Raw genomic sequence first — 22,320 nt, 5'->3', positions numbered from 1 at the left:
GGACGTGTCCTGCTTGCGAAGCCTGGTTGAAGTGCTTCTCTATCCAACTTGACGTGCTGGTGGTCTTCAACTTTGAAAAATTAGTGCAGGAGTTTGTCTTACACTTACTGTCGAGTGTTCTACGTGTGGAGTCGTCGTCTCGGCGCCGCTCTCGTCGACCGTTGATGGCACGCAACAAACTGAACCCACAGCGCGCCTTGGAATTGTTTTTCGAAACTGTGGCATTGGTTTCACGAAACTAACAAACCTTTTACCAGAGTGAATGCCCCGCCACCGATGATGATCTCGCATGAAAGTCCAGGCGGTTTGTGCTTGTTATTGATGGATTTGGTGGTTAGATTAAACACTCTAGTTTGCTTCTGCATAGTTCTTTTTGTTTTCCCACGAGATGCTGATTTATTATAATCAAATGCAGGGTGCCTACATGTACGTCTGTCTCAGAGTGAAGACATCCATTGTTGCACTGAGCTGGCCAGCACGTGGCACGCTGGTGCACTCAGTGCATGACTTATGTGGTAAAATAAAGTCTAAGTATTAGTCAAGGCTATGCACTCGAGCTGAGTTACACCGGTTTGCACACACTTTAAAAGACAGAAAAACAAAGAACGATGGGGCAAAAAAACGGCCGAGACGTCACCACTCAAGCGAAAGCGTGGGTTTGTATGAAGGCGTTCTAACCAAATGCGCAGCCAAAGAAGAGCAGTCCTCGCATGCCGCACCTCCTTGGAAACCTTTGAAGTCTCGTGATTCGAGCACGTCTGCGGTCGATTTTGTTGATGACACTACCACGAGTGAGCGGGATGATGATGTCGGATCATTGTATTTTAGTTCTGACAGCAATGATTCATCAAATCAGACCGGAACATCGACGACTGCGCATCAGTAAGACTAGTTTTGGTTTTCGTCTTTACGTTCCTTGCTGGTCTCGCATGCAAGTCAGGGTGATTTGTGCTTGTTGGCGATGCATCTGGTGGTTAGATTAGACACTCCAGTTTGAGTTTCTGCAGATATCATTTTTTTCCCCCACTTGATGGTGATTTTTTATGAACAAAGGCAGAGCCGTATATTGGGAGTTTGGCCAGTTTATGATCTCACCGCCGTAACGCCCCCTCCCGAGTGAGCCAATGAGCCCGCAGCACAGAGTGACAAGCGTGACCGCATGCGTGTGGACTCCCGGCTGCTTCCAGCTGAGGGGGGAGGGCCGCCATTTTCATTCATTTGCCCAGTGGAATGCATGTGATCGGCATCTAAATTTCGGTTATTTCCTTTTATATCGCTAGCTCTGGCAAGATAATTATATACTGTTATCCCTCGGTGGGTTAAAAAGCTAACAAATAAAGTTTCCTCGACATCTGACCGCAAACTTTTATTCAGGAGGGAAACAAGTCGGCCCGTAGCAGACAACACGTAGCTTCAACAGTGCTCTGTACGGAAAGCGTGTTGCGTCAAAATGACGCTAGTCTCCCTTTTGCTCCCTCCTTCCTCTCTCGCTTCTTCAGCCCTCTTCTCCACTTTTCTCATTTCCAGCGCCTTCGTCGCCACATCCACAGGCTGACTCTCCCAATATAAGGCTATGAACAAAGGTACAGCCACGAACATAACGCTGTAGGAAATAGTGCTCCCCGTTGTGAATGTGGCGTCTGCACAAGAAGATAGAGGATTCCCACCCAAGTTGAAAGATTTCAGATGGAAGAAGGCAAAAAGAGGCCGCATCTCCACGTGGTGAATGATGTTGATTGGGGCAAAGCTCTGGTGGTGCTGATGATACTGATTTCATTGTTCATAGGTAGTGCTGATGGTGCTGATTTTTTGTTTATTGCTCATAGATAGTGCTGAGTTCCGGTGGCTATGGGATCAAAATGTATTAGTACATCTTCGATAGAAAGCATGCCGTACACATGATGAGCACTGTAGATACTGCCAACAAGCACGTGCTTGCAAAATGGAGAGAAAAAAAAGACATATGCAGTGGCGTATCTAAGCCATCCGTCTTTCGTAAGGACCTGTAGCCTCGATACCACGTCCTACGCGATGAACAAGCTGGGTTGAGGCTATAGTCAGGTTTTCCAGTTTTTCTACGGTCAACATGGATGCAGTCTGCCCATTTTATGGTTCTTCCAGTTCTTCTCGTGGTTCGTGTTTTTCGAGTGCGAACGCGAGAAGAGCAGCCGTCTGCCGTTCTTGTGGTCTTTGAGCGCAAAGGTTTTCTGCTCATAGGCTTAATATTGAAGCGAGCTTGGTGGACTAAACGTTGTCTACAAATAGTGCCGAATGGTGCCAACTTCGCTGTTTGTGCCAACGAAGGCGCCGACAAAGTGCAGCACCGCGATCAGACAAATCAACAAACAAGTGAAAAGGGAACAATATAAAGTGTACATTGCACGAGTACGTAAAATTGACATCAAGCAAGTGGAAAGTGGCCAATACACAGCGGAATATGCACGCAAATTTGATATTTTGGCTGAAATCAAATTTTCGGAAAGCTTGATTATTCGGACAATTTCAGGGTTTCCTCCAAGTCCAAAAAAGGTCAACAACTGTAGCGATTTTTTATCAAGCTGTACTGATGATCATCATCACTGCGTGTTTTGGGTCGTACGAGACTTGCAAGGAGCAGAGTGCAATGACAGCACTTCGCAAACTGGATGTCATCGCCACCGAACCAAAGCAGCGTAATGTTAGAAATAATGACTGTTGTCGAAGAGTCTAATGTAATGGAATGGTAAACTACTTACAAACTCTCTAATAGTATAGACCATTACATCCAAATGTACCGTAGAATACCGCGCATCCGCCCATTCCACACTAAGCACCCATTCCCAAATTTGTAAGATCTGAGAAAATATGCACAGTACATTTATATGTAAAACTGATGACCGGACAAGTGCTTATCCCCCATTTTTTCGTGATTATCTTCAAATCTTGAGTGGGAAGTTGCCCGGTATTTTACAGTTATGTTATAACAAAATCTTTAATAAGCAAAGTTGGCTCAATGGCCATAGATAGAAAGCAGAACCAAACCTCACAAATGGGTATGTTATAACCAAATGTCTGCTGCAACAAGATTTATTCTAATGAAGTTTTGCTGTATATTTTTAAGCAACAGTTCTACCTTATAATCCTAAATATAGCCTTGATATAATACATTTCTAAAAAACTAGCAAATGAAGTAACAGTCATCTTGGCGCACATGCATCCCAGCAGTAAGTTAGAGCAGATTCAGCGCTGTATTGAGTGGGAGTGTACAAAAAAAGGTCGGGTCTCATGCAGTGGTCTGCCAATACAGCAGAGAGAGAGAGAGAGAGAGAAGTGTTGAAGAGAACTGATGTAATACAAAGTCAGCACTATGTCTAGAGCGCTGAGCATGCCGCGTGTCTCAACAGGCTTTAAGAGTGACAACTCTTGCAACGGCCATGGACAATCTGGGGTACCTCGTCGACCAGGCTGAGCAGGTGCATCTTGGCTTCCTCCTGGAGGTCTGGGCACTCCTCCATGACTCTGCGAAAGGTCTCGATGCCCTGGTAGAAGGCAGACTTCCAGAGGGCGTGCTCCACATTCTTCTCAGCACAATAGCGGGGGTCAGCCAGGATCACATTCTCGTAGCGCAGCTGCAGCTTCCACCTGCGGGGCACGGGCAGGGTGCTTTCTAACTTGTCAGTCGTTGCGGCTCCTTAACGAGACTAAAACAGTCCTTTCACATGGGAAAAAATATTTTTTGACTATATTCAGCTTCTTGGGACACGAATATCAAAATTAGTGTTCTATGATTCGATGTATGAAGTAGCCATAAAGTGCTAAAGCCCCTCCCTCCCGACCAGCGCAGTGTAAGTAAGAATTTTGAGAGAAAGTGTGATGCAATATCCGAAGATCTCGGCATTTTCATGCCTTCCACAATTCATTCCCAAGCAGTCAACAATATGTTTCTGGTTCATCTTTCTTCTCCTATCGTTTGCTCACCGTTTGCTGGAGTCGATAGTATGTCTTTGCACTTGTTTCAGCCATGGAGTACGGGTATGCGGAAGTTTTATGGCTACTCCTATTTTTGACGGCAGTGGCTTCACAATGCCCTCCTTGTGGCACAAGATATGCCACACATATTGAGTGCTTCATAAAACTACACTCGCACACCGTTTATCTCTTCAGAAGCGCCTCAGAAAGTTGTCCTCGTACACAGGTGCAAGCAAGAAGTCTCAAAGGGTGACGGTTTTGCAGGCTCGCAGCTGCACCTGCTTGCCCACAAAAGTGCCATACACTAGACAGCCGAAAGCTCCGAGTTAATGTCAGTCCCACGGCAATTCTTATAGTTTTTCTTCCACTGGACAAAATATACCAGAGTTCACCCCTAGGTCATTTCTTTTTGCATACCTCTCCAACCTCCACTTAAAAAATTGTAGAGCCCTTCCACTTCACGTGAAGATGGAGGACCAGCAAAGCTGTTATCTTAACAGCGTCTAGGATGATGCCTAGATGACGACGTCTAAAACAACATCAAGGACGACCTCTAGGACAACCTTGAGGACCGTCCTCTAGGCATCGTCCTCGAGGTCATCCTAGAAGTCGTCCTTGAGGTCGTACCACATGTCGTCCTCTAAGATGACCTCGAAGACAACTTCTAGGATGACTTCTCGGACAACTTCGAGGACGACTCCTAGAGGACAAACTCTCGGACAACGTCTAGGATGATTTTTAGTTCGACGGTTAGGACGACCTCTCAGACGACTTCTAGGAGGACCTCTCGGACGACTTCTAGGACGACCTCGAGGACGACGTCTAGGACGACCTCACGGACAACTTATAAGACGATGCCTAGAGGATGACCTCTCGGACGACGTCTAGGACAACCTCAAGGACGACACTTAGAGGAGGACGTCTAGGACGATGCCTAGGATGACCTCTCTGATGACTTCGAGGACGACCTCGAGGATGACAACTAGGATGACTTTTAATACAACCTAGAGGACAATGCCTAGGACGACCTCGAAGACGATGCCTAGAGATGATAACAAGGGATTAAGGACATCACTATCTAATAATGCCGAGGAAGGCTGACTCACGCTGGTTGCCCCCTCTTTTTGTTTTTATTTATTCATACTTGCAGCGACCAATGGGGAGTTTCTGTCGACATGCGAGGACACATTTTTCCCCAGACCCTAGCGTATAACAGCTTAGCTGTAAAATGCAGCCCAGGAGAAACATAGCCTCAGGTGTGAAGGCAAGCCTGCCAGCGTGGTTTACCTTGACGTCCTAAGCACTGATAGTAAGGCAGCAAGATAACTGGAGCAAACCCATACAATGATTGACTTGCGTGTTGGCAAAGGGGTGCATTTCCCCATGCGACTCTATATTGTTAATAAGTGACATAGCTTTTAAACAGCAAAGAAGTGGAAACTTAATAAAAGGTCAAATCAGAAGGCAAAATGAAAACTAAAATTTCCAGTATCCCTTTGAGAGCCCTTTAAATTGACACGAGTATAACAAATTGCAACAGCGTTAAGCTTCTAACTCCCTGAGTTAGAGATTGTGCTACAAGGGAACAAACAAAAGATGGCATTTGTACAAATGCAAAAAGCCTTTATTTGAGACACTCCAAAATTTCAGGAGGAGCCTTGGTTTTTACGAGAGAGGTTTTCTTCCTGCTCCCATTATAGTCTCACCTGCAGTGTCCCATAGCCTTCATGTCGCTGTTCTGAATTCCTTTTGCCAGATGCGTCATCAATTCTCTCTCCAGGAGCGCAGCATCGTGCAGATTCTTCTCAACCAGAGGCTTCATCCGACTGGAAGACAAAGATGATCACTGAGAAAAGGCCAAACCTTAACCCTTTAGGTGCCGGCTTTTTTCATCCTAGCAAGCACCCTGTGTCAAGTGTTTTTCGCTGCACAAGTCTTTTGTTGGACGCACAAACGTGGTTGCAGGCATGTTACACATGCATGTTGCATGTGTATTCTGGGAAATAAATGTACCCTATGTACATCTATTTCCCAGATTATGTTGCTTAACGTTGAAGGAGTTCTTTAGCTTCTGAATTTCTTCAATTTAAAAAAAAAACTTTGTGTAGTATTTCTCGAAACACGGTACAATGCAAAGTGGCACCTTGCATCACTTTCACCAGCATCCCAAGTACACTCATTTTCACTGTCATCAGATTCTCAATTCATTAGCAGTTTCTGGATTTCAGCATCCGGCAAGGAGTGTGAAGTTGAGGAATGTGGGTTCGCCATTCAAAAACAATGTTGACTTGGAAACGCATACAGAGGAAGTTGCCTCCACAAAAATTTTGGTCAGCGTGAGTTAGGTTGAAAACGGCAGGGAATAAATTGAAAACTCGAAACGAGTATACTCGGGCACAGCAGGGGATGTGCTGGGGAGCGCGCCCGAGTATACTAGGGTGCGGCACTTAGAGGGGCCCTACAATCATATTCAAGCATCTACCCTTTTGCTGTTTACACGTCTCTTGGGGTTCAGGCAAGCCAGCGGGCACGCAGAGAGTAACTAAACATCAGTGCGTCATATTATAACTGGACAACACGGAAACCTCCTCCACCTATGGGGGTGACCCACGCTGCCGAAAAAACCCGCGATATGCGATGTTTTCGGTCCTGGCCTTACTACTGGTCAGAGTCGCTAAAAGTTTTTTTTAGTCTAAATACAAAGCAAACCGTTTTAATTATTTATGAAAGTAGCTTTTGTTCGGTATTTTAGATCAGAAAAGAAACAAATGCAGTTTATAAAGTATGTAAACAAGACATGACCCATGGACATACCCGCCACCAAGCAATGGAAAAGGCGGCGCATACTAGAAAGGGGTGTGGGATCAAGCACCGACGAGCGGTGTGCGTAGAAAGGTCCCAGATGTATGCGGCAGCGCTGCAGTCGGATTGGGCTCGAGGATCCGACCGGTGTTGAACATTCCAAAGCCCTTCGGCAAGCAGGTTTGGCTTGCAGCAGTTTGGCCGTTTGGCAGTGAGAAGTGGCTCCTGTTTTGACTGATCTTTACCCCGTGTTTGCTCTGATTTGTGGGCAATGAAGTGTCATGCCGAATTAGTGTTTAGTCGCGCAGCAAATGCAATGCAAGCCACCCTGGCTGCCCGCTTCATACAGCCTATCCAGCACATGCTTTAGTGGCGCCCTCTCGAGCCATGGGCACGGAGTGCGGCAGCCGTGAGCGCTCGCTGAGCTCACTGCCTAGTTCATGGCCACTCAAGCCAGGACCAGGGACGTCATGAAGGGTGTTATTTTTTGCTTGTTTTTGTAATTTTAATTTGCCTATAACTTTTAAAATAAAGCCAAATTTGAGAAAATAAAAGTTTCATTAAGGGGGGACACTACCCGCAAAAAAAAAGATTCTTCAAAAAACACTGATTTTGAAAAATTACATATTTACATCTATCTACATCAAGAGAGTATTCCCAGAAATTTTCACTAGTTTACACTGCATAGTTAATTTTTTATAAATTATTTTCTGTTTACCAAAGCTAAAGGAAAGGTAGGGTATGGAGCACTTTGAACACATTTTTCTCCGTTCCACTTTTTTGTATAAATTCCATTTTAGTCAATCTATCGTTTGAGAATGGAAATACAGGCAAGGCTCGTTCTTCACTTTTCCTGACTGAAATTTAATAAGGAATGCGCCTATGGAGTTTTTTTGTCACTTTACGGATGTCTTTTATACAAAATGTTGACATTTTGTCGGAGACACAGAGGACCAAAAAGTTGACTGATTTCACCAAAGAGAAAATTGATAGAAATCAATTACTTTTTACAAAAGCCTTTCCATAGGCGCACCTCCTAGGCATTCTGCTACATATCTAGCGAATAAAAATCTTTAATATTGTGATAGTTTTCTGACGATAGATTAACTAAACAGTGTAGGGGTGTTGCTGATAGAAGCTGCCCTAATTTCCTTCCCACTTAAGGGGGAACACTGGTTTTGGAACTTTTTTTCTTATTTTACAACCAAACTCAATGAACCTGCACAAGCTTGTTAAAGGGCCCATGAAACGATTTTTGGGTTGGGATAAATCATTTTAGATTGGGATTTTACTAATAGCACATCGTTCAGTGGACCAAAAGAAAAAAGGTAGAAAGTCAAAAGCCTGACTTTCAGTGCGAAAATTTGAAAACAAAGCGGACTATTTCGTACCTCCTCCCCTTCGCAACCTCTCTGCCTTTTCACTGTGATACATCCGCGGTCCCAAAAGCGTGTCATCGGGTCCAAACTGACGTCACACGCAACCGGACCTCACTTATTCCCTTCACATCTAGGCTGATATTGTGGTGGAAGCTACGCGCTTGCCGGACCAATCAGCCGCCTCCCTTTCATCACCTGACTTCATTCTCTGCAGCCACACTTTGCCACGCTCACGTGGCAAATGTGGCTGGCCCAACGAGCACGTAGCTCCAACAGCACTGTCAGCTTCGGAATGAACGGGGTGGGGAAAGCAACTTGTGTCTGAATTTTGAGCGACGGGCTAATCTTCTAGGGGGAGAATGGATGTGTCCGGGGATTACATAAACGAGAGTGCGAGCAAGAGGGGACTCCCCCTTTTCGTCTTCTTTAACTGTTTGGTGGAATGCGCGATTTATGAGTTGAGGAGGAAAGCTAAACAGGAAAAAGTTGGAAAAGCGTTTCATGACCCCTTTAAGCTCTTTGCGCTGATTTCATATATCTGGAAATTTCTTCAGTCAGTAGAATCGTCCTGAAGATAATTAAAACTTGCCTGCCTTCGTTTGGAGGAATGATAGGGAAAAGACTGCTCAACAAAATATCCTTTTTAACACATGGCCACATACTACGAAGTGTAAAGAATACAATGTTGGAAGTACTTTTAAGATAAACCCATTATTAAAGATTTTACAACATATTGAAGTTCAGTGCTCAATGCATGGCTAACAAGTAATAAAAGAAAAGATCAAATAAAAATTTTTCTAGATTCATATTAAAAAATCTGCTCTCAACATTGTATGCTTCACACATTTACCAACACATTTCGAAAAAGGTTGTATTTCTGACTGCTGTAGATGCTGAGATATCCCTCCTGCAAATTTTCAACGAGTCCAAAAACTGTGTTATGTGAAAACAATGTTTTAGAGTCAACTTTAATGCACATTCAGCCTGCATAGACATTATAAATTGCTTTATAGCTCGAATATTCATCCACGAAATTAGAAGCTTGGTAGATTCAGAAGAACAACAGCCATCGCCTTTTTCAAAAGAATGCAGTTTTAGGAAGTTTTTGGCTCCAAAGACCCATGTCTCCCCTTAACCAACAGACCTAAAATTTTGTTATGCACCCTCTAGCGTGACCACCAGCCTACCCTGTAAATTTCATTAATTTTAAGCCAAGGGTTCAAAAGTTGACCCTCCCAGGGGGTGTCTCCCCTTAAAGGGGTAGTGAAACGAAATTTTAGCGCCGATCTTGTTGCATAAATATGGGCTAGGGACAGGCACCACCTCGGAAATATAAATATTGCGCTGTAAAACACAGGAGAACTAATTTTAAACATAATTAAACGATTTCAAATTCTCATCTGGTGGATGGGGGGAAGTTCTCGTGACATCACTAGTGCCAAAATAGCAGCGCCGTTCTGCGGCAATACGGCGTGCCGGCAGAATTCGCCTAGGCCTGAACGCGTTCGCAAAGCCGTGACGGAGAAAGCCAAAGCGTAGTTGGCCACAGTGAGCTCGTTCTCGTTGCGGCTCTTTGCACGACACGGCCCGAGCATGCTTCTGGCACGGCCGGTATTAGTTGCTGCGAGTCGCGAGCTGCAAGCCGAAGTTAAAAAGGATATGTTTGAACTACGAGGGTGTCAGCAAGAGCCACGCAAATGCCAAATACCTGTTCACACTCGGAGCGGACACGCGCGTTTGATCGAAGTGCTGGATTCGCTCTGTTAGACCGCGTTTCGGTAAGCGCTTCTGGACCGATCTTTTACGATTGCAACTCGATACTGACATGACACTCGGCAAAGAAAGGTTAGACCGACATCGCGTAGCTCCCACGAACTGCTATAGCTCGACACTGACGTAGCGTCGAGTCAGAATAAAAATGGCATACTAATAACAGAGTGTACATACCGAGTTGCCAAGGTAATCCGTATGGCGTTTATTTGAGCTCTATATCACACAAAACAAGGAGATAGAATCAATGAGAGTCCCTTTTCGACGACAGCGTTCGTCACCGCTGTCTCGGAAAACAAGGAGATCGAGATGACAAGGGGAAAATATTGACCTCTGAAATTTAGTTCAGGGATCAAACTACTCATCCGGTAAGGGTCCACAAGGGTCGCGCGGGCATATTCCATTCAGCAGGCCAGCCGGTCATGGACAGACGGTCTTGGCCAAGGACCGCCGGAGCAACGGTGCGCCGAGTCGATGTTGCTGCTAGGCCTATACTATATTCTGCCGAGCTCGCTCGGTCGGCAGAATCGTGGCTGTTGCAGCTCTTCTCGTGTGTTTGTGGATCCTGCGTTCTTGATCGTGGTCTGTTTTAAGTACTCCTTCCTTTTTTCTTGCTGGTTGAAGTCGGGACGCACGAGAAGAGCACGAAGAAAAATAAATGTCCGTTGGTGGCCGATACCAAGTAACTGAGCGACGCTGTCGGCCTTGTTGATTTGATCGTAAAAAATGCGTAAGACAGCTTCGGAGCTGTCGTAGGATTCTGTCGTAACCTGCGCAAAGGTTACGGCAATTTCGTTTCGAGAGCACGGGTTTTCTCTCAAATTTGTTGTACGCACTTTTTTCGTCGTGAATTCGCTTTGAGAATCCGGCCTCAGAGCTGGTTTTGTCAGTGCTGCCATGGTTGCCGACTTGCCGTGGTCCCGTGGTGCAGCGTGCGTGCAGCCCTTGCACATCTCAAACGGCCACGTTGTCACAGGTCGTAAATCGTCGACGCGCCACCAAGTGGCAACGCTCGTAACCACAACATTCACGCCGTAGCCTTTCCCGACCGGCACAAGTGACGTCACGAATGCGCCCAATATCCCAAGACGCATCGCGCTCTCCGATGGCCGATTTTTGAGCGCGCGCTGCGCGCTCAAAAACATGCTCCCTGCATGTTCAGCTTATGCGTCAGTTACTTCTCTTTGGATATTTGGTTCCAGACAGATCCTGAGACCTTTGATCAACCTGTCAGATGCCAGTCTTTTTTGACGCCTTCTTCGAGCTTCACGGTGAAGCAACTAGCCCGATTAACTGCTCTGCTGCCTCTCTTCCAGTGCACCAATAACACCCACCTGCGTCCGTAGGCGTCCAGGGGCAAGATCTGGTCGCCGTGGAAGACGGGGGATGCTCCGTGGGCCGGCAGGTGGCACGGGTACTGGCCCAGGGGCAGTCCCAGGTACGGGGGAGACACCATCGGGGGCGACACGCCGTAGGGAACCCCAAAGCCCGGCATCGCGGGCACGGCGGCCCTGCCGGGGGTCACCTCCAGGGCCACGTGGGGCTGTGGCTTCACCGCAATCAGCGGCTTGTCCTGGCTCGGGTTGCAGGGGACCGGCTCGCGCTCCGCGCCGCAGTCCTCCAACGGACCTTTGGCCGCAGTCTGGTGGGTGACGGGACAGAGAAGCAACCCGTTACAGAGATGGAAGCGTAGATGAAAGCTCTTTCATGAGCGGAGTGAGCCTAGCAGGCAGATGCCACGCAAAGCATCTCGGGTACCGGTTGGCCACTAAGCTTCGGTTTTGATTAGGGAACCTCACCTCGCGAAAACATGTCGAAACCAAACACGGTGCTTGCAAATATATAAAACTGTAGGTGTTGCCTACCAATACGGATAAAATGCAGGGGCACATTTTTTGGGGGCTCCCGACAACTGAGTTTGTGCACAGGTAAACGCAGAACGACGATGGCATGTGGAAGTAGTTGGCTTGGCCAATCATCTGTTCCATCAAATCCTCATTATCCTAGGCTTCTTAAATTATCTGTGAGCAGAGAGGGGGCAGAAAGGAAGGAACTGCCCCTTGATGTCTTTGTGCCTTCCCCAGAAGCAGGAAAGCCCGTGTCCTGTCTTTGGGTACTAGCCCTGGACCCTCACCTTTTGGGTAAGGAAGAAAGAGCACGACAGGGAACGCAAAGGACACTGCGGAAGGATTTGCTGCCTAGCAGAAAAATGTTGCGTGTATGTTGGCCTTTAAGTCGTGCTCAAATTGTGAACGCAAAACATACGCTGCTTAGGTCCTATATGATTTGCAATCAAAATTCAAACCATGCTCAGTCTACTACAACTAAAAATCATTTGCTATCAGACAGACTGAACCAACATATTATCTTACTCCATGGGGATACTGCAAGATATTTTGGCAGCCCTATTGTTCCGTAACATCGGCACAGTAGATAAGTTCCTAACTTTGAAAGGTCACATCTTGCTAAGCTTCAATTCCCGTACCTCCAGCAAGTTCGTGTACCCTCAAGCCCTTCAAAGTATTTTGTTTACAAAAACAGCTAGGCTTCCATTTAGACTGTAGGTCTAGGAGAAGTATTCTTGTAATCAGTCTATTCCGTGTGCACGTGACTTAATCTGACACTGGTGCTCAAAGCTGTATCAATTCTGTTTTCGTTTAATCTGCAGACCATTATTTTACACTAGGAGCAAGAACAATGCAAAAAGCGTGGCCACTAAAGCACGCTGATAAAAGGGAGGCGAATTAAAAATGGGGCGTCACTATGATTATTCTACAATGATATTACTTTAGAGGTAGCCACAAACACCTAACAAAGCTCCGCTTTAAAATAAATGAAGCAATAAGGAAATTACCACAACCACACGCGATTCAAAGTAGAGAGCTGCGACACTTACCAAACAAGCCTGCTTTGGTGTCAGCGTCACGTCACATGGGATCCGAATGAGGCCTCCCTTAACACCAGGCTCGGGAGCACTGCCGGAAAGGGGGCTCCGCTTCTGGAACCGGGGCGGAACCTGAGACTCCTGGGGAGTTTTGGGCGGTGGAGACGCCGCCTTAAAGCTGTCATTCCTCCGGTTCTTGCGCCTCACCTCCAGCCGCGCCAATGAACGGCGGTTGGAGGACTCCTTGGCACTCTTGGAGTTGTCAGCGCTCTCCCGCTCCGCCGACAGGCGCCGCTCCTCCTCTTCCACAACTGCCACGCTCCAGTCCTTGATGACTGGCACCACGTACGCCGGAGCGTGCAGGACACCCGCGTCCTTCTCTTCTTCCGAGAAGGAGTCTCTGTTTCGGTGTCCCAGCGACCGCCGGTGTGGATGGACTGCCGCCGGGGATCCCTTGTCCCTGTCGGCCGTCCGGCTCAGGTCCTCCTGGCTGAAGGTCCTCGCAGAAGACTCCACCACCATCAGGTCTCCGTCCCAGTCCTCTTCTTCGGGGACACTGCCGCTCCCGGACGGCACGACCGGGTCGTGCGGAGCCGGTCCGGACTGCCGCCTCGGCCGGTCCTCCCTGGGCCTCCCTTTTTTCTTTTTCGACTTCTTCTTGGATGACCTCCGCCTGCCGTCGTCTTCCGCCTCATCCTCAGAGCCACTCTTCCGACGCCGGGGAGACGCGGCCCGTCCGGCGGGTCGGCTGTCCTGTCTCGGGAATGCGTCGTGGGGCGGCCGCTCCTGGCCACCCTTGTCACCCCTGCCGCTCCAGCTCTTCCTGCCGCCAGCTTCTGCAGTGACCCCATTGGGCCGATGGTCGCCTCCACTCCGCCTCCCGGAACCCCTGTCCCCTCCACTCCGCCTCCCGTTGGTCGCTGACGACCTCTCGGCCTCTGTTCTCCCCTCTCGCGGAGTCGTCACATTGCCGCGAACCCAGTCCCCCGCTGACCCCCCAGGCTCGACGGGCGGGACGTTCTGCTTTGGCTTTGCCAAGCAGGTCTCAATGGGCCTCGGCGATTTCGACGCGCTCGAAGCAGAGTTCTCTGGGGGATCGCCATCCACTTGCTGGGCCCCGACGAACCGCCGCGGTTTTCCGGGGCCATTACGGTTCGGCCGCTCCGACGCATCTTCTGCCGCTGGCCGCTCCTCGTGAGGAGGACCGTCGAGGTAGGGCGACTTCGTAGAGCTCGAGCTCTTGGGTTCTGACACGTCATCTGTCACTTCCGTCTGGGATCTGTCTGCCGGTGGGGTCTTCACGTGCTTAGGTACGTACATGGGCTGGTCGGGACGCTTGCAGCGGCTGCCCCGAGAGAGGTCGCGGACGGAGGGCGGCGTCTGCTGGCACATACTTTCTTCCGTGGTGCACTGAAATCCGTCACCGGGCGTTCCGGGCTTGGAGGGAGTGTCCGGCCGGCCCACCTGGTTCTTTTGGAGCAGCCCCATGCCGGGCCGGTACAGCACCAGCTCCGGTTTGGCACGACGGTTTTCACGTTTTGCGTCCTTGTCAGCGGCCGTGTCTGTACAAAGTGGCAAATTAAGAGATTAGTGCACGTTGGCTCGGGACCTAGGATGAGTAGTATCAAACAGTCAAAAGGTTCACAAGTCGGCAACCAAATGACTCTGTCTGAAAGCATGGGCATGTATCTATTGTACTGTGTATCCTTTTTTCAGACAAAAACAACCATCAAATGTGTACTCATTTTTGTGGCTAGTTCGAAATGTTTCCCCGTACTTGGTGTCTCTACAACCACCAAATTGCCACTCCATAGTTTTATCTAATCTTCCATAAGGAGTAATTACCACTGAAGAAGGGAGCAGTGCTAACCACACACACACTTTTCTTCTCTGCCATCATCAATACTTTCCAAAAGAAAGCTCATGGTTTTACTTTAGATAAAATACAATAATAATAATATGGCAGTTTCTTCTTTTTTTTTCTTTTTTTTATTCTTGAGGAACTTTCTCTTAAAGGGATACTACAACGAAATTTCGGTGCTCATTTTTTTGGTCCATATGTGTTCAAAAAAGCAGTATCACATGGAACATACCAATATCTTGTTAAAAAAAGTCTCGAAAAGGAATTTTAAAATGAATTAAACGATTAGCAAAGAGCACCTGGTGGATGTCGCTAACGCCTCGTTTGTAACGCTTGTCTAGGAACCTTGACAGCTAGTGACGGAGGTTGTCTCGTCTCCGGCCACGACGAGAGAAGGGGGAAGCAGAAACTCCCCTCCTCCCGAGAATCCCTTTTGAGTGTCGCAGAAGTCGCTATTGTCCCCTTATAAGATTAAAGAAAATTAACCCGTCACTTAAAATTCGTACAAAAGCAGCCGCTTCGGTGGCTGGAACGACTAGGCCATCCTCTCTACGTCAGCCTCGCCGTAGCTTTGCTCGTCTTGAGACGACCTACGTCACGATTGCGTTGGATGTCACGTGCTCTAAGCTGGGCCTTCTCCGAGCGCTTGTCAGAGTGTGCCGTTTATAAGGAAAAATACAGCCCCCAGGCTCAAAATACAAACGTGCGATTGTCATTTACGGATATTGTGGATCATATTCAACCTATTTTTGAACACGACGGGAATATTTCGAATTTCGTTGAAGTATCCCTTTAATAGCAAGGCGTTGAGTCTAATAAAATAAAAACTATTTCAAGGAAGAATGCATGGCAACAGGTAAATTGACAAAGTATGCGAACCATGGAAACACTTATACTAGAGGGGAGAGGGAATTGGTGGCCAAGTGTGTCTGAGCGTGTAGAGCGAAAGCTTGCGCAGCAGAAAGGAAGAATTTTAAGTTCAATCCCGACCCTTACCCGTTTTGATCTTGATGAGCATTGTACCGGCGTGCTGCCGTGTGTCCCTACTGCGCGATGCACGTTAAAGACCTCAGGCTAGCGGCTGTAATGCACTGACTAAATTTCTCATCGACAGACAAGACACCAGGTGCCCATTGAGGCTGACTAACTTCCGGCTGTATGATCATACACACAACACAGTTATTATTCATTATTCTCAGGGGCAACCTTTCTGGCTATGCAGTCAAAGGTATAGGAGCAAAGCTGGACACAGACGCTCCTGCTCTTATCAAAAATGTCTCGAAAAGCTGTGCTTGAGTATAGTAGCCACTGGCGTGCGCTTGTAAACATGCACCGGTGAATACAATACTTAAGAATTTTTCTTTCTTATTTTGGTTCACATTTTTTTGCTGAATATAATACATTATATGCATGCAGGTCCTTACAAACAACATTTAATTATTAATTAATTGAAAAAATATTGTCTTTCCCAATTGCTGTGCGTTGCTAAACTGCAAATATACATACACACATCGGAAGTCTACCGGGGCATGCAATACTGCGACACCCTCAAGCTATCAACTCCTGCCAAAGACGGTGAATAGCGAGAAATAAACATTTATCGATACACTACACAAACAGTGTAGAATAACCTTTCTGAATAAATGACACTAATCTGAACTGCATAACACACAACCCTCGGGTTGGAATCAATATAAAATGTTGCAAAACATAAAAGAAAAATTTTATAAGTAATCATTAAAGTTCTCCTCCTTCTATCATGTCACTGCTTTATTAGGCAGCTTAACCAGGAAAGGCTACAACATCATACCATGATGTTGTAGCCTTTCCAAGATGGCTACATGCTCGGAAATTTTGTCTTGCGACAGTTAGTATAAGCAATGACAATGGTACCCCGAGGATTACAGAGCACCTGCAATCGCAATGCCACATTTTAGCTGAAGAAACCTTGTCTAGTGAATTCCGTTTTTAACCATAGGCATTATGAATTTAGTGGTATATTTGTGCCTGGGAGAAATGGGAATATAGAAAAAATTAAGATGGCAAGTTGGTTGTAAATTCTTGAAGTAAAACACCTAAACACAGGGGCAAAAGAAAATAGATGCTAACGGGACATGGTGTACTTCAAATTGAATATTTATTTTAAAAACACAGAAGCAAAACAACAACAACTCAACAGACTGGAGGTTGCAGGCTTCCTTCCCCAAGTTCTCTGTGACATGTCAGAAACCCTCGCAAAAAATATAAAAATGAAAAGCCGTGATAAGTGGCCAAACGGTGCACTCAGGAGGAAGGGCAGGCTCGTGGCCCTACCATAAATACACAAATTATCACACAACCTAAAAATGGGTAATTGGTTCCTTATGGCGGTCCTCTTTTCTGCACCGAATAAACTAGCCAACCTGTGTCAGAGGACTAACAGTAGCTCAGATGAGCCGGCGGCGACAGAAGGAACATGCACAAAGTGCCACAAAACTCAGTTTCGCAAATGCGCCAATGGTGCGACATATGAAATTCCCCTTTCCTGTGGAAGGATGTATGTGGTCCAGACAAGGAGGTGCATCAATGACAGAATAAGAGAGCACTCTGCTGCTACTATGCGGTCCCTGTCTATAGTCACTTGGCAGTATATTGTGACTGCTACGGAGGCAAACCAGACTTTGAAGAAACTAAAGTGGGGAGCAAATTTAAAACAAAAATTGTGCAGAAAATTTATGAAGCCCTCCTTGTCACATCATATAGCAACCATGTGTGTGTCATCATGAGTTCCCTAGTGCTCTCTGATAAAAAGTTTATGCACATCCGCAATGAGCGACTCATGCATTAGGGGGCGTAGCCTTTTTATCTTCACTATTTTTAGTGCATATGTTTTATGTTGTTCTGTAAGTGTGTTCTCAAAATAAAAATTCAGCTGAAGGTATGCTGTGTCCCTTTAGCACCTATTAACAGGAACCATACTTTGGCTAGGTGTTCAGCATTTTGTGCAGTCCAAAAGTGTGGCCGCAAGGCTAGACACCGGGCAGTAAAAAAGTGTTTGCACCAGGCGGGAATAGAGCCCAGACCATATAGATTATTACGCGAGTGTCTTTCCACCATGTCACGACAAATCGCCATGAGTTACGGTGCCATTTGGCGGGAAAACCCCCTGGGCATTTGCTCGGCGTCCGTCCGGCAGATGGCAACTTGACACCCTGTCACACCTTTTTAAAACCCAGGTTAGCGCCGGTATCTCCATTCCAGGAATTGCCATCGAGTGCACATGCCACGCATTAAGCCAGTAGCTAAGCTAACCGATGCAGAGCGCCAAGAGCGTAGGCGCCACACGTGTGCCCAGCAATCTGCTATGCTTTTTTTTCTGTCCCTGTCTTTAAGCATTTTACTTCAAGAGAGCAAAATTAATCTCTGAATTTCAGATAAATAAATTAACTCCAAAAAACACCCTAGAAATTTTGCTAAAAATAAAAAGCTGGAAACATGACATTTTAATTCCAAGTCAGTAATGGGAGATTCACTCTCAAGCCTTTAAATTGTTTCAGACATTCCTTGCCCATACACTATCCGTCACATTATCACTATTCCAGAATGCTGTTTTTCGCTCCCAAGGGTGTACATTTTTTCGTCCAAGGGAGGGCAGCCTTCGTGCGTTTTCAAAGACTGAGCGCCAGTAACGACTGGGATATCGCAATTTATTATACACCTTACACTTTACCCCAGCTATGTTCACGACCCGGTTTTTTAAGGCTTACTTCACGGCGTAAAAACATTCTTGCGTATCTTCGTCGGTGTGGGAGACACTGTGCACATGAATCGTTCGATATATTAGGCGCATCGAGTTCTGAAACGTTGCGAAATTGAGGACATCGGCCATGTGTCAAAAGCCTTGAAATTGTGGCGGGACGCCACTGTGCTTGAACACCGATATTGTGCTTCAGCTCAACGCTACAACTGAACATAGTTAGCGAAGAGAAGCGTGCAGAAAGAACCATGCGAACGCCAGTTCTCTGTCGCGTTACGAAGGACGTCATTTTCTCGAAAGTTCCTCCGATGATTGCTGTCTTTCACGCACATAGAGGGGGGTGAATAACCGCGGAGTCTGTGGGCCAAACGTCGCCAGCTCGAGAAAACTCTACACCGCCCCCTAGCTCACCAGGGTTTATAATTTTGTTAGGCAGCGAAATGGAAGATGTGCAAACTCAGGTACGACGCGAACACTGCAAAATTTTCGTTTCGCCAGGGGCCAGGGTAGGAAAGAGGATCCGCGGCAAAACATAAAATGATTGCACACGTGCAGTTAGGTAGTTCCCGCATCCAACGATTCCAGTGAGTTCTTTCTCTGCGGAGTTCTTAGTAAGAGATACTAGCGAAACGTAAGCCGTTGTACAGCAAGCATCCTCGAAAACTGTTTACTGCGTATCCAAGGCATTCAATGTTTACTAACAACAACGCCATTAGTAACCCGATGCCCAAATGGCGCCGAAAGCAGATTTTTCGTCTTGCATCTAATAGTTACTTACCTGCATTTTTATGCGCCATGGCGTGTCGCTTGGAAGGAGCTTGTTCCATGTGAGAAACCTTTTGTACGTTTCGGTACGTTCGAGATTGTTTATCCGCCATACTTTTTTTTAGCCACTGTCACTCTCGGACCCCTGGTGAGTGTTTCGGAGGTGTCGGGCTCTTCACAAATCTTTTTCTTTTGCGATACGGCTAAAAACAAATCGATTTCAGTTATAGTAGTGCTTTATTTCTTTTAGATTGCTTTTTACCAAATGTACTCTTTAGTTGTTGTTGCTGTTTCGTTATTCTTTTAAAACAAGTTATTGTTATTGAGCAAAATGGCTGCCCCCAAGAAGTGAGTTGTCTGCGGTTACTGTAGTTACTGCGTGCATAAGACCGTTGACTAATTTATCGGTCATTAATTCATGTATGAAACTTGTATTGCGTAATTAAGCGCGTGCCGGTTGTTTTAGGAAGAGTAATTAGTGTGCAGGTTCTTCAATTCATCTCCTTTTCTCTTCCTTAGTTGCGTTTTGGGTACGTTCCGCGGGAAACAGCGATGGTGTGCGTTTGGTCGGGAACTAAACACGGGCTACTGGAAGCTCTGCCGTCTACACATGATAGACACAGTCCTGATCATTAATCGCGACGTTTATCTTGGATGTGGTCACGGTCCCAAATAAAATTTAATTTAATTTTTCTTACGAGGTCATGTCGCCGAAAACATTAATCAATTAATTAGAAAGCCACTGCCTAGATGAGGAACATTCTTAAAATTTTGTGTGATGGTTATTCTTAATAAATTAACATATGGGGTGTTATTAAACAAAGAGAAAGATATAGTGGCTATAACAGCAGTCATGAAAACTTTTTTTTTATTATATATTGTTGAATATAGTTTTGACAGAAATCAGCCCGTTATGGCACTTTCAAGGACAGTTGATGAGTAATCTACTGCCTAGACCAGCCGTTATCAGTGCACTGCAGAGAGAGAAAGCCAGTGAAGCTGGCTGGCTGCTCGGCTGCTTTTCAACCACCTTTTGTTCATGTAGCAAAGAGTACAGGCTACAGTCGTACAGGCAGTACAGGTTCGTGATGCCGTCGTCACTGGGTAGTGTCAAGTAGCTGTTGGATCAAACAAGATTTATTTAAAACTTGGACTTCGTTGACCTTGATATCTCGGTATCTTCATAGATAACTAGGAATGTTTGGCAAAGTACACAAACATAATAATCTGCCTTTTCTTATTTTGGATGGCAAACACGCCATTCGGCTGCATTAGATGAAATGGGATTGACTAATGTGCATTTGTAGGATTCTGAACTGGGAATCTCATCTTTTCCTTTCCAGGTATGGATTGATCCTGCCAAAGAAACTTGACAAGCCAACAATTGCAAAGTCCTCCATCTTCGACGATGACAGCGATGACGAGGTATGCAACATTCTTCTATACATGGGCATGAAAACTCATCTGCCTTCGGCACATCTGTACCGATTTGTTGCGCATGTCTTTGGTGTTGGTGAAGGGCTGATACGGTGTTTTTTCCCCATGTCTCAAATCTAGCTTACCTTGTATAAGTAAAATAGTCATTGTATTGTTCTTAAAAAACAAAAACTGATGTGTTGCAGTGTCATGCAGACATTAATAATCTCAGTTCCCCAAACCAAAGAAGTGTTTTCTTTTCCAGCACGACAGAGCAGCCATTGAAAAGTCCATCAAAAAGGAGTCTATGAGGAACTTGAAGAAAATGCAGGTATGCAATAGTTGTGCACCCTCGCTTGCGGGAGGCCAACCCCTTTGCCTGCTTTACACAGACCCAACTCCAGCTCCAAAAGGCCATGGAGGAAGACCCAACGGTCTTCGAGTATGATGAGGTGTACGACGACCTCAAACGGGACCAGGAGGAAAAGAAGCAAGAGACCAAGAAGGACAGCAAGGTATGCGCGCTCTTTGGCCAAATCGGGCCCTTGTTCCATTCAAATGCAACCCATAAATCAAGCAAGCGATGCGACGCAAACAGCTTGTTTGGCATTCAATTTGTGTCTGTCTAGCCTAGAACACCGATAGTACAGACGTGCTGTTGGAACTAGAGCTGCTGAAAAAGCTATACTTCAGAGCATCGACACTTCAGCCATATTGTTGCGTAGAATCAATGTTGCCGGTTGTCGCCAACCTTTGCCGACGTGCCTAACAGAAAATTTAAAAAGTGATTTTGGTCATTTTGCTTGCTGAAACAGCTCACAATAGAGCCAAGCAATACCGCGGTGGTCTCTTCACACCGTATCGACCGCTCAAAAAGTCCCGTTTTAGACGCACAACCATTGCAAACAGCACGCGTGCAGCGAAGAATGAATTGGCGGCATCCACAAGCTGCTGGCACGTAAGCAAATGTCGTACGATGCAAACAGACGAATGATCGCAATGGCGGCATCAGAAAAAGGGCGGTCAGAGTGCGGGTACTCCGAGTGTAGCTTTCTAGTGACGTGCCTTTCACGGGGCCCCCCAGCCACGCTACATCGAGCAACTGCTGAAGGCGGCCGAGAACCGGAAGAAGGAGGGAGACCGTCGGATGCAGCGCAAGATCCAGAAGGAGCGGGACCAGGAAGGGGAGGTGTTTGCGGACAAGGAGGCCTACGTCACCCAGGCCTACCGCAAGAAGATGCAGGAGATGCAGGAGGAGGAGGAGAAGGAGATGCGCAGGCAGCGGGTCGAAGGTGATCGTTGCATCTCGCTCGTAGTTGGCATTGTTTGCCCACAAGTGCTTCACTTGTACCAACATCTGGCTAGTACGGCCGCAGTGCTGTATGCTCGGCATACTTAGAGGGGGCACACACGGGGCATAGATTGGACACGGGTCGCAAACAAACGCCAATGCAGCAGTCCGGTCCAATCTGTGTCTCAGATTCTTTTGAAGCGACGCCCAACATTCAGCACTGCCCTACAGTCGACTCTCATTAATTCAAACTCCAGGAAGCCACAGACTTTAGTTTGAAATATCGGAAGTTTGAATTATCAGAAATTTATCTAAATATGATGGGAGGCAAAGTAGTGATTTGCTGTAGGAATAGCTGCACATACCAAGCAGATTTTTTACTCTTTCCTCTACACTGTCCTATTTATAAGCAGGCACAAACATAAAACATTAGTGAAGTTCAAAGTAAATAGTGGTTTTGACCGACTA

General features: G+C 46.5%; 2 protein-coding genes across 7 annotated transcripts in view; one reads left to right on the top strand and one right to left on the bottom strand.

Annotated features, from left to right (window-relative positions):
* Nucleotides 1–19,272, bottom strand: part of LOC8032135 (telomerase-binding protein EST1A) — a 93,051-nt gene extending 73,779 nt beyond the window's left edge. Inside the window, exons 1-5 of the mRNA XM_029973279.3 lie at nt 19,159–19,272; nt 12,796–14,345; nt 11,234–11,541; nt 5,655–5,774; nt 3,432–3,621 (exon numbers count right to left, since the gene is read on the bottom strand). Coding sequence (XP_029829139.2) covers nt 3,432–3,621; nt 5,655–5,774; nt 11,234–11,541; nt 12,796–14,345; nt 19,159–19,258 — 2,268 coding nt within the window. The 5' untranslated portion in view covers nt 19,259–19,272. The remainder of the gene's footprint in view (nt 1–3,431; nt 3,622–5,654; nt 5,775–11,233; nt 11,542–12,795; nt 14,346–19,158) is intronic.
* Nucleotides 18,736–22,320, top strand: part of LOC8032136 (nuclear speckle splicing regulatory protein 1) — a 5,728-nt gene continuing 2,143 nt past the window's right edge. Inside the window, exons 1-5 of one of the 6 annotated variants that reach the window (XM_029973283.4) lie at nt 18,736–18,841; nt 20,489–20,570; nt 20,827–20,892; nt 20,954–21,076; nt 21,646–21,853. In XM_029973283.4, coding sequence (XP_029829143.2) covers nt 18,828–18,841; nt 20,489–20,570; nt 20,827–20,892; nt 20,954–21,076; nt 21,646–21,853 — 493 coding nt within the window. In that variant the 5' untranslated portion in view covers nt 18,736–18,827. Of the gene's footprint in view, nt 18,842–18,879; nt 18,965–19,291; nt 19,494–19,546; nt 19,566–19,609; nt 19,676–20,119; nt 20,227–20,488; nt 20,571–20,826; nt 20,893–20,953; nt 21,077–21,645; nt 21,854–22,320 lie in introns of those variants that run through there. The other 5 variants (XM_029973282.4, XM_002408741.4, XM_029973284.4 and 2 more) reach the window with 5 other exon arrangements.

The sequence above is a fragment of the Ixodes scapularis genome, unplaced genomic scaffold, assembly GCF_016920785.2.
Source record: "Ixodes scapularis isolate PalLabHiFi unplaced genomic scaffold, ASM1692078v2 PGA_scaffold1__304_contigs__length_218370807, whole genome shotgun sequence".
Taxonomy (NCBI): domain Eukaryota; kingdom Metazoa; phylum Arthropoda; class Arachnida; order Ixodida; family Ixodidae; genus Ixodes; species Ixodes scapularis.
The sequence above is the reverse complement of the archived record's forward strand: the minus strand, read 5'-3'. Positions and strand labels throughout refer to the sequence as shown.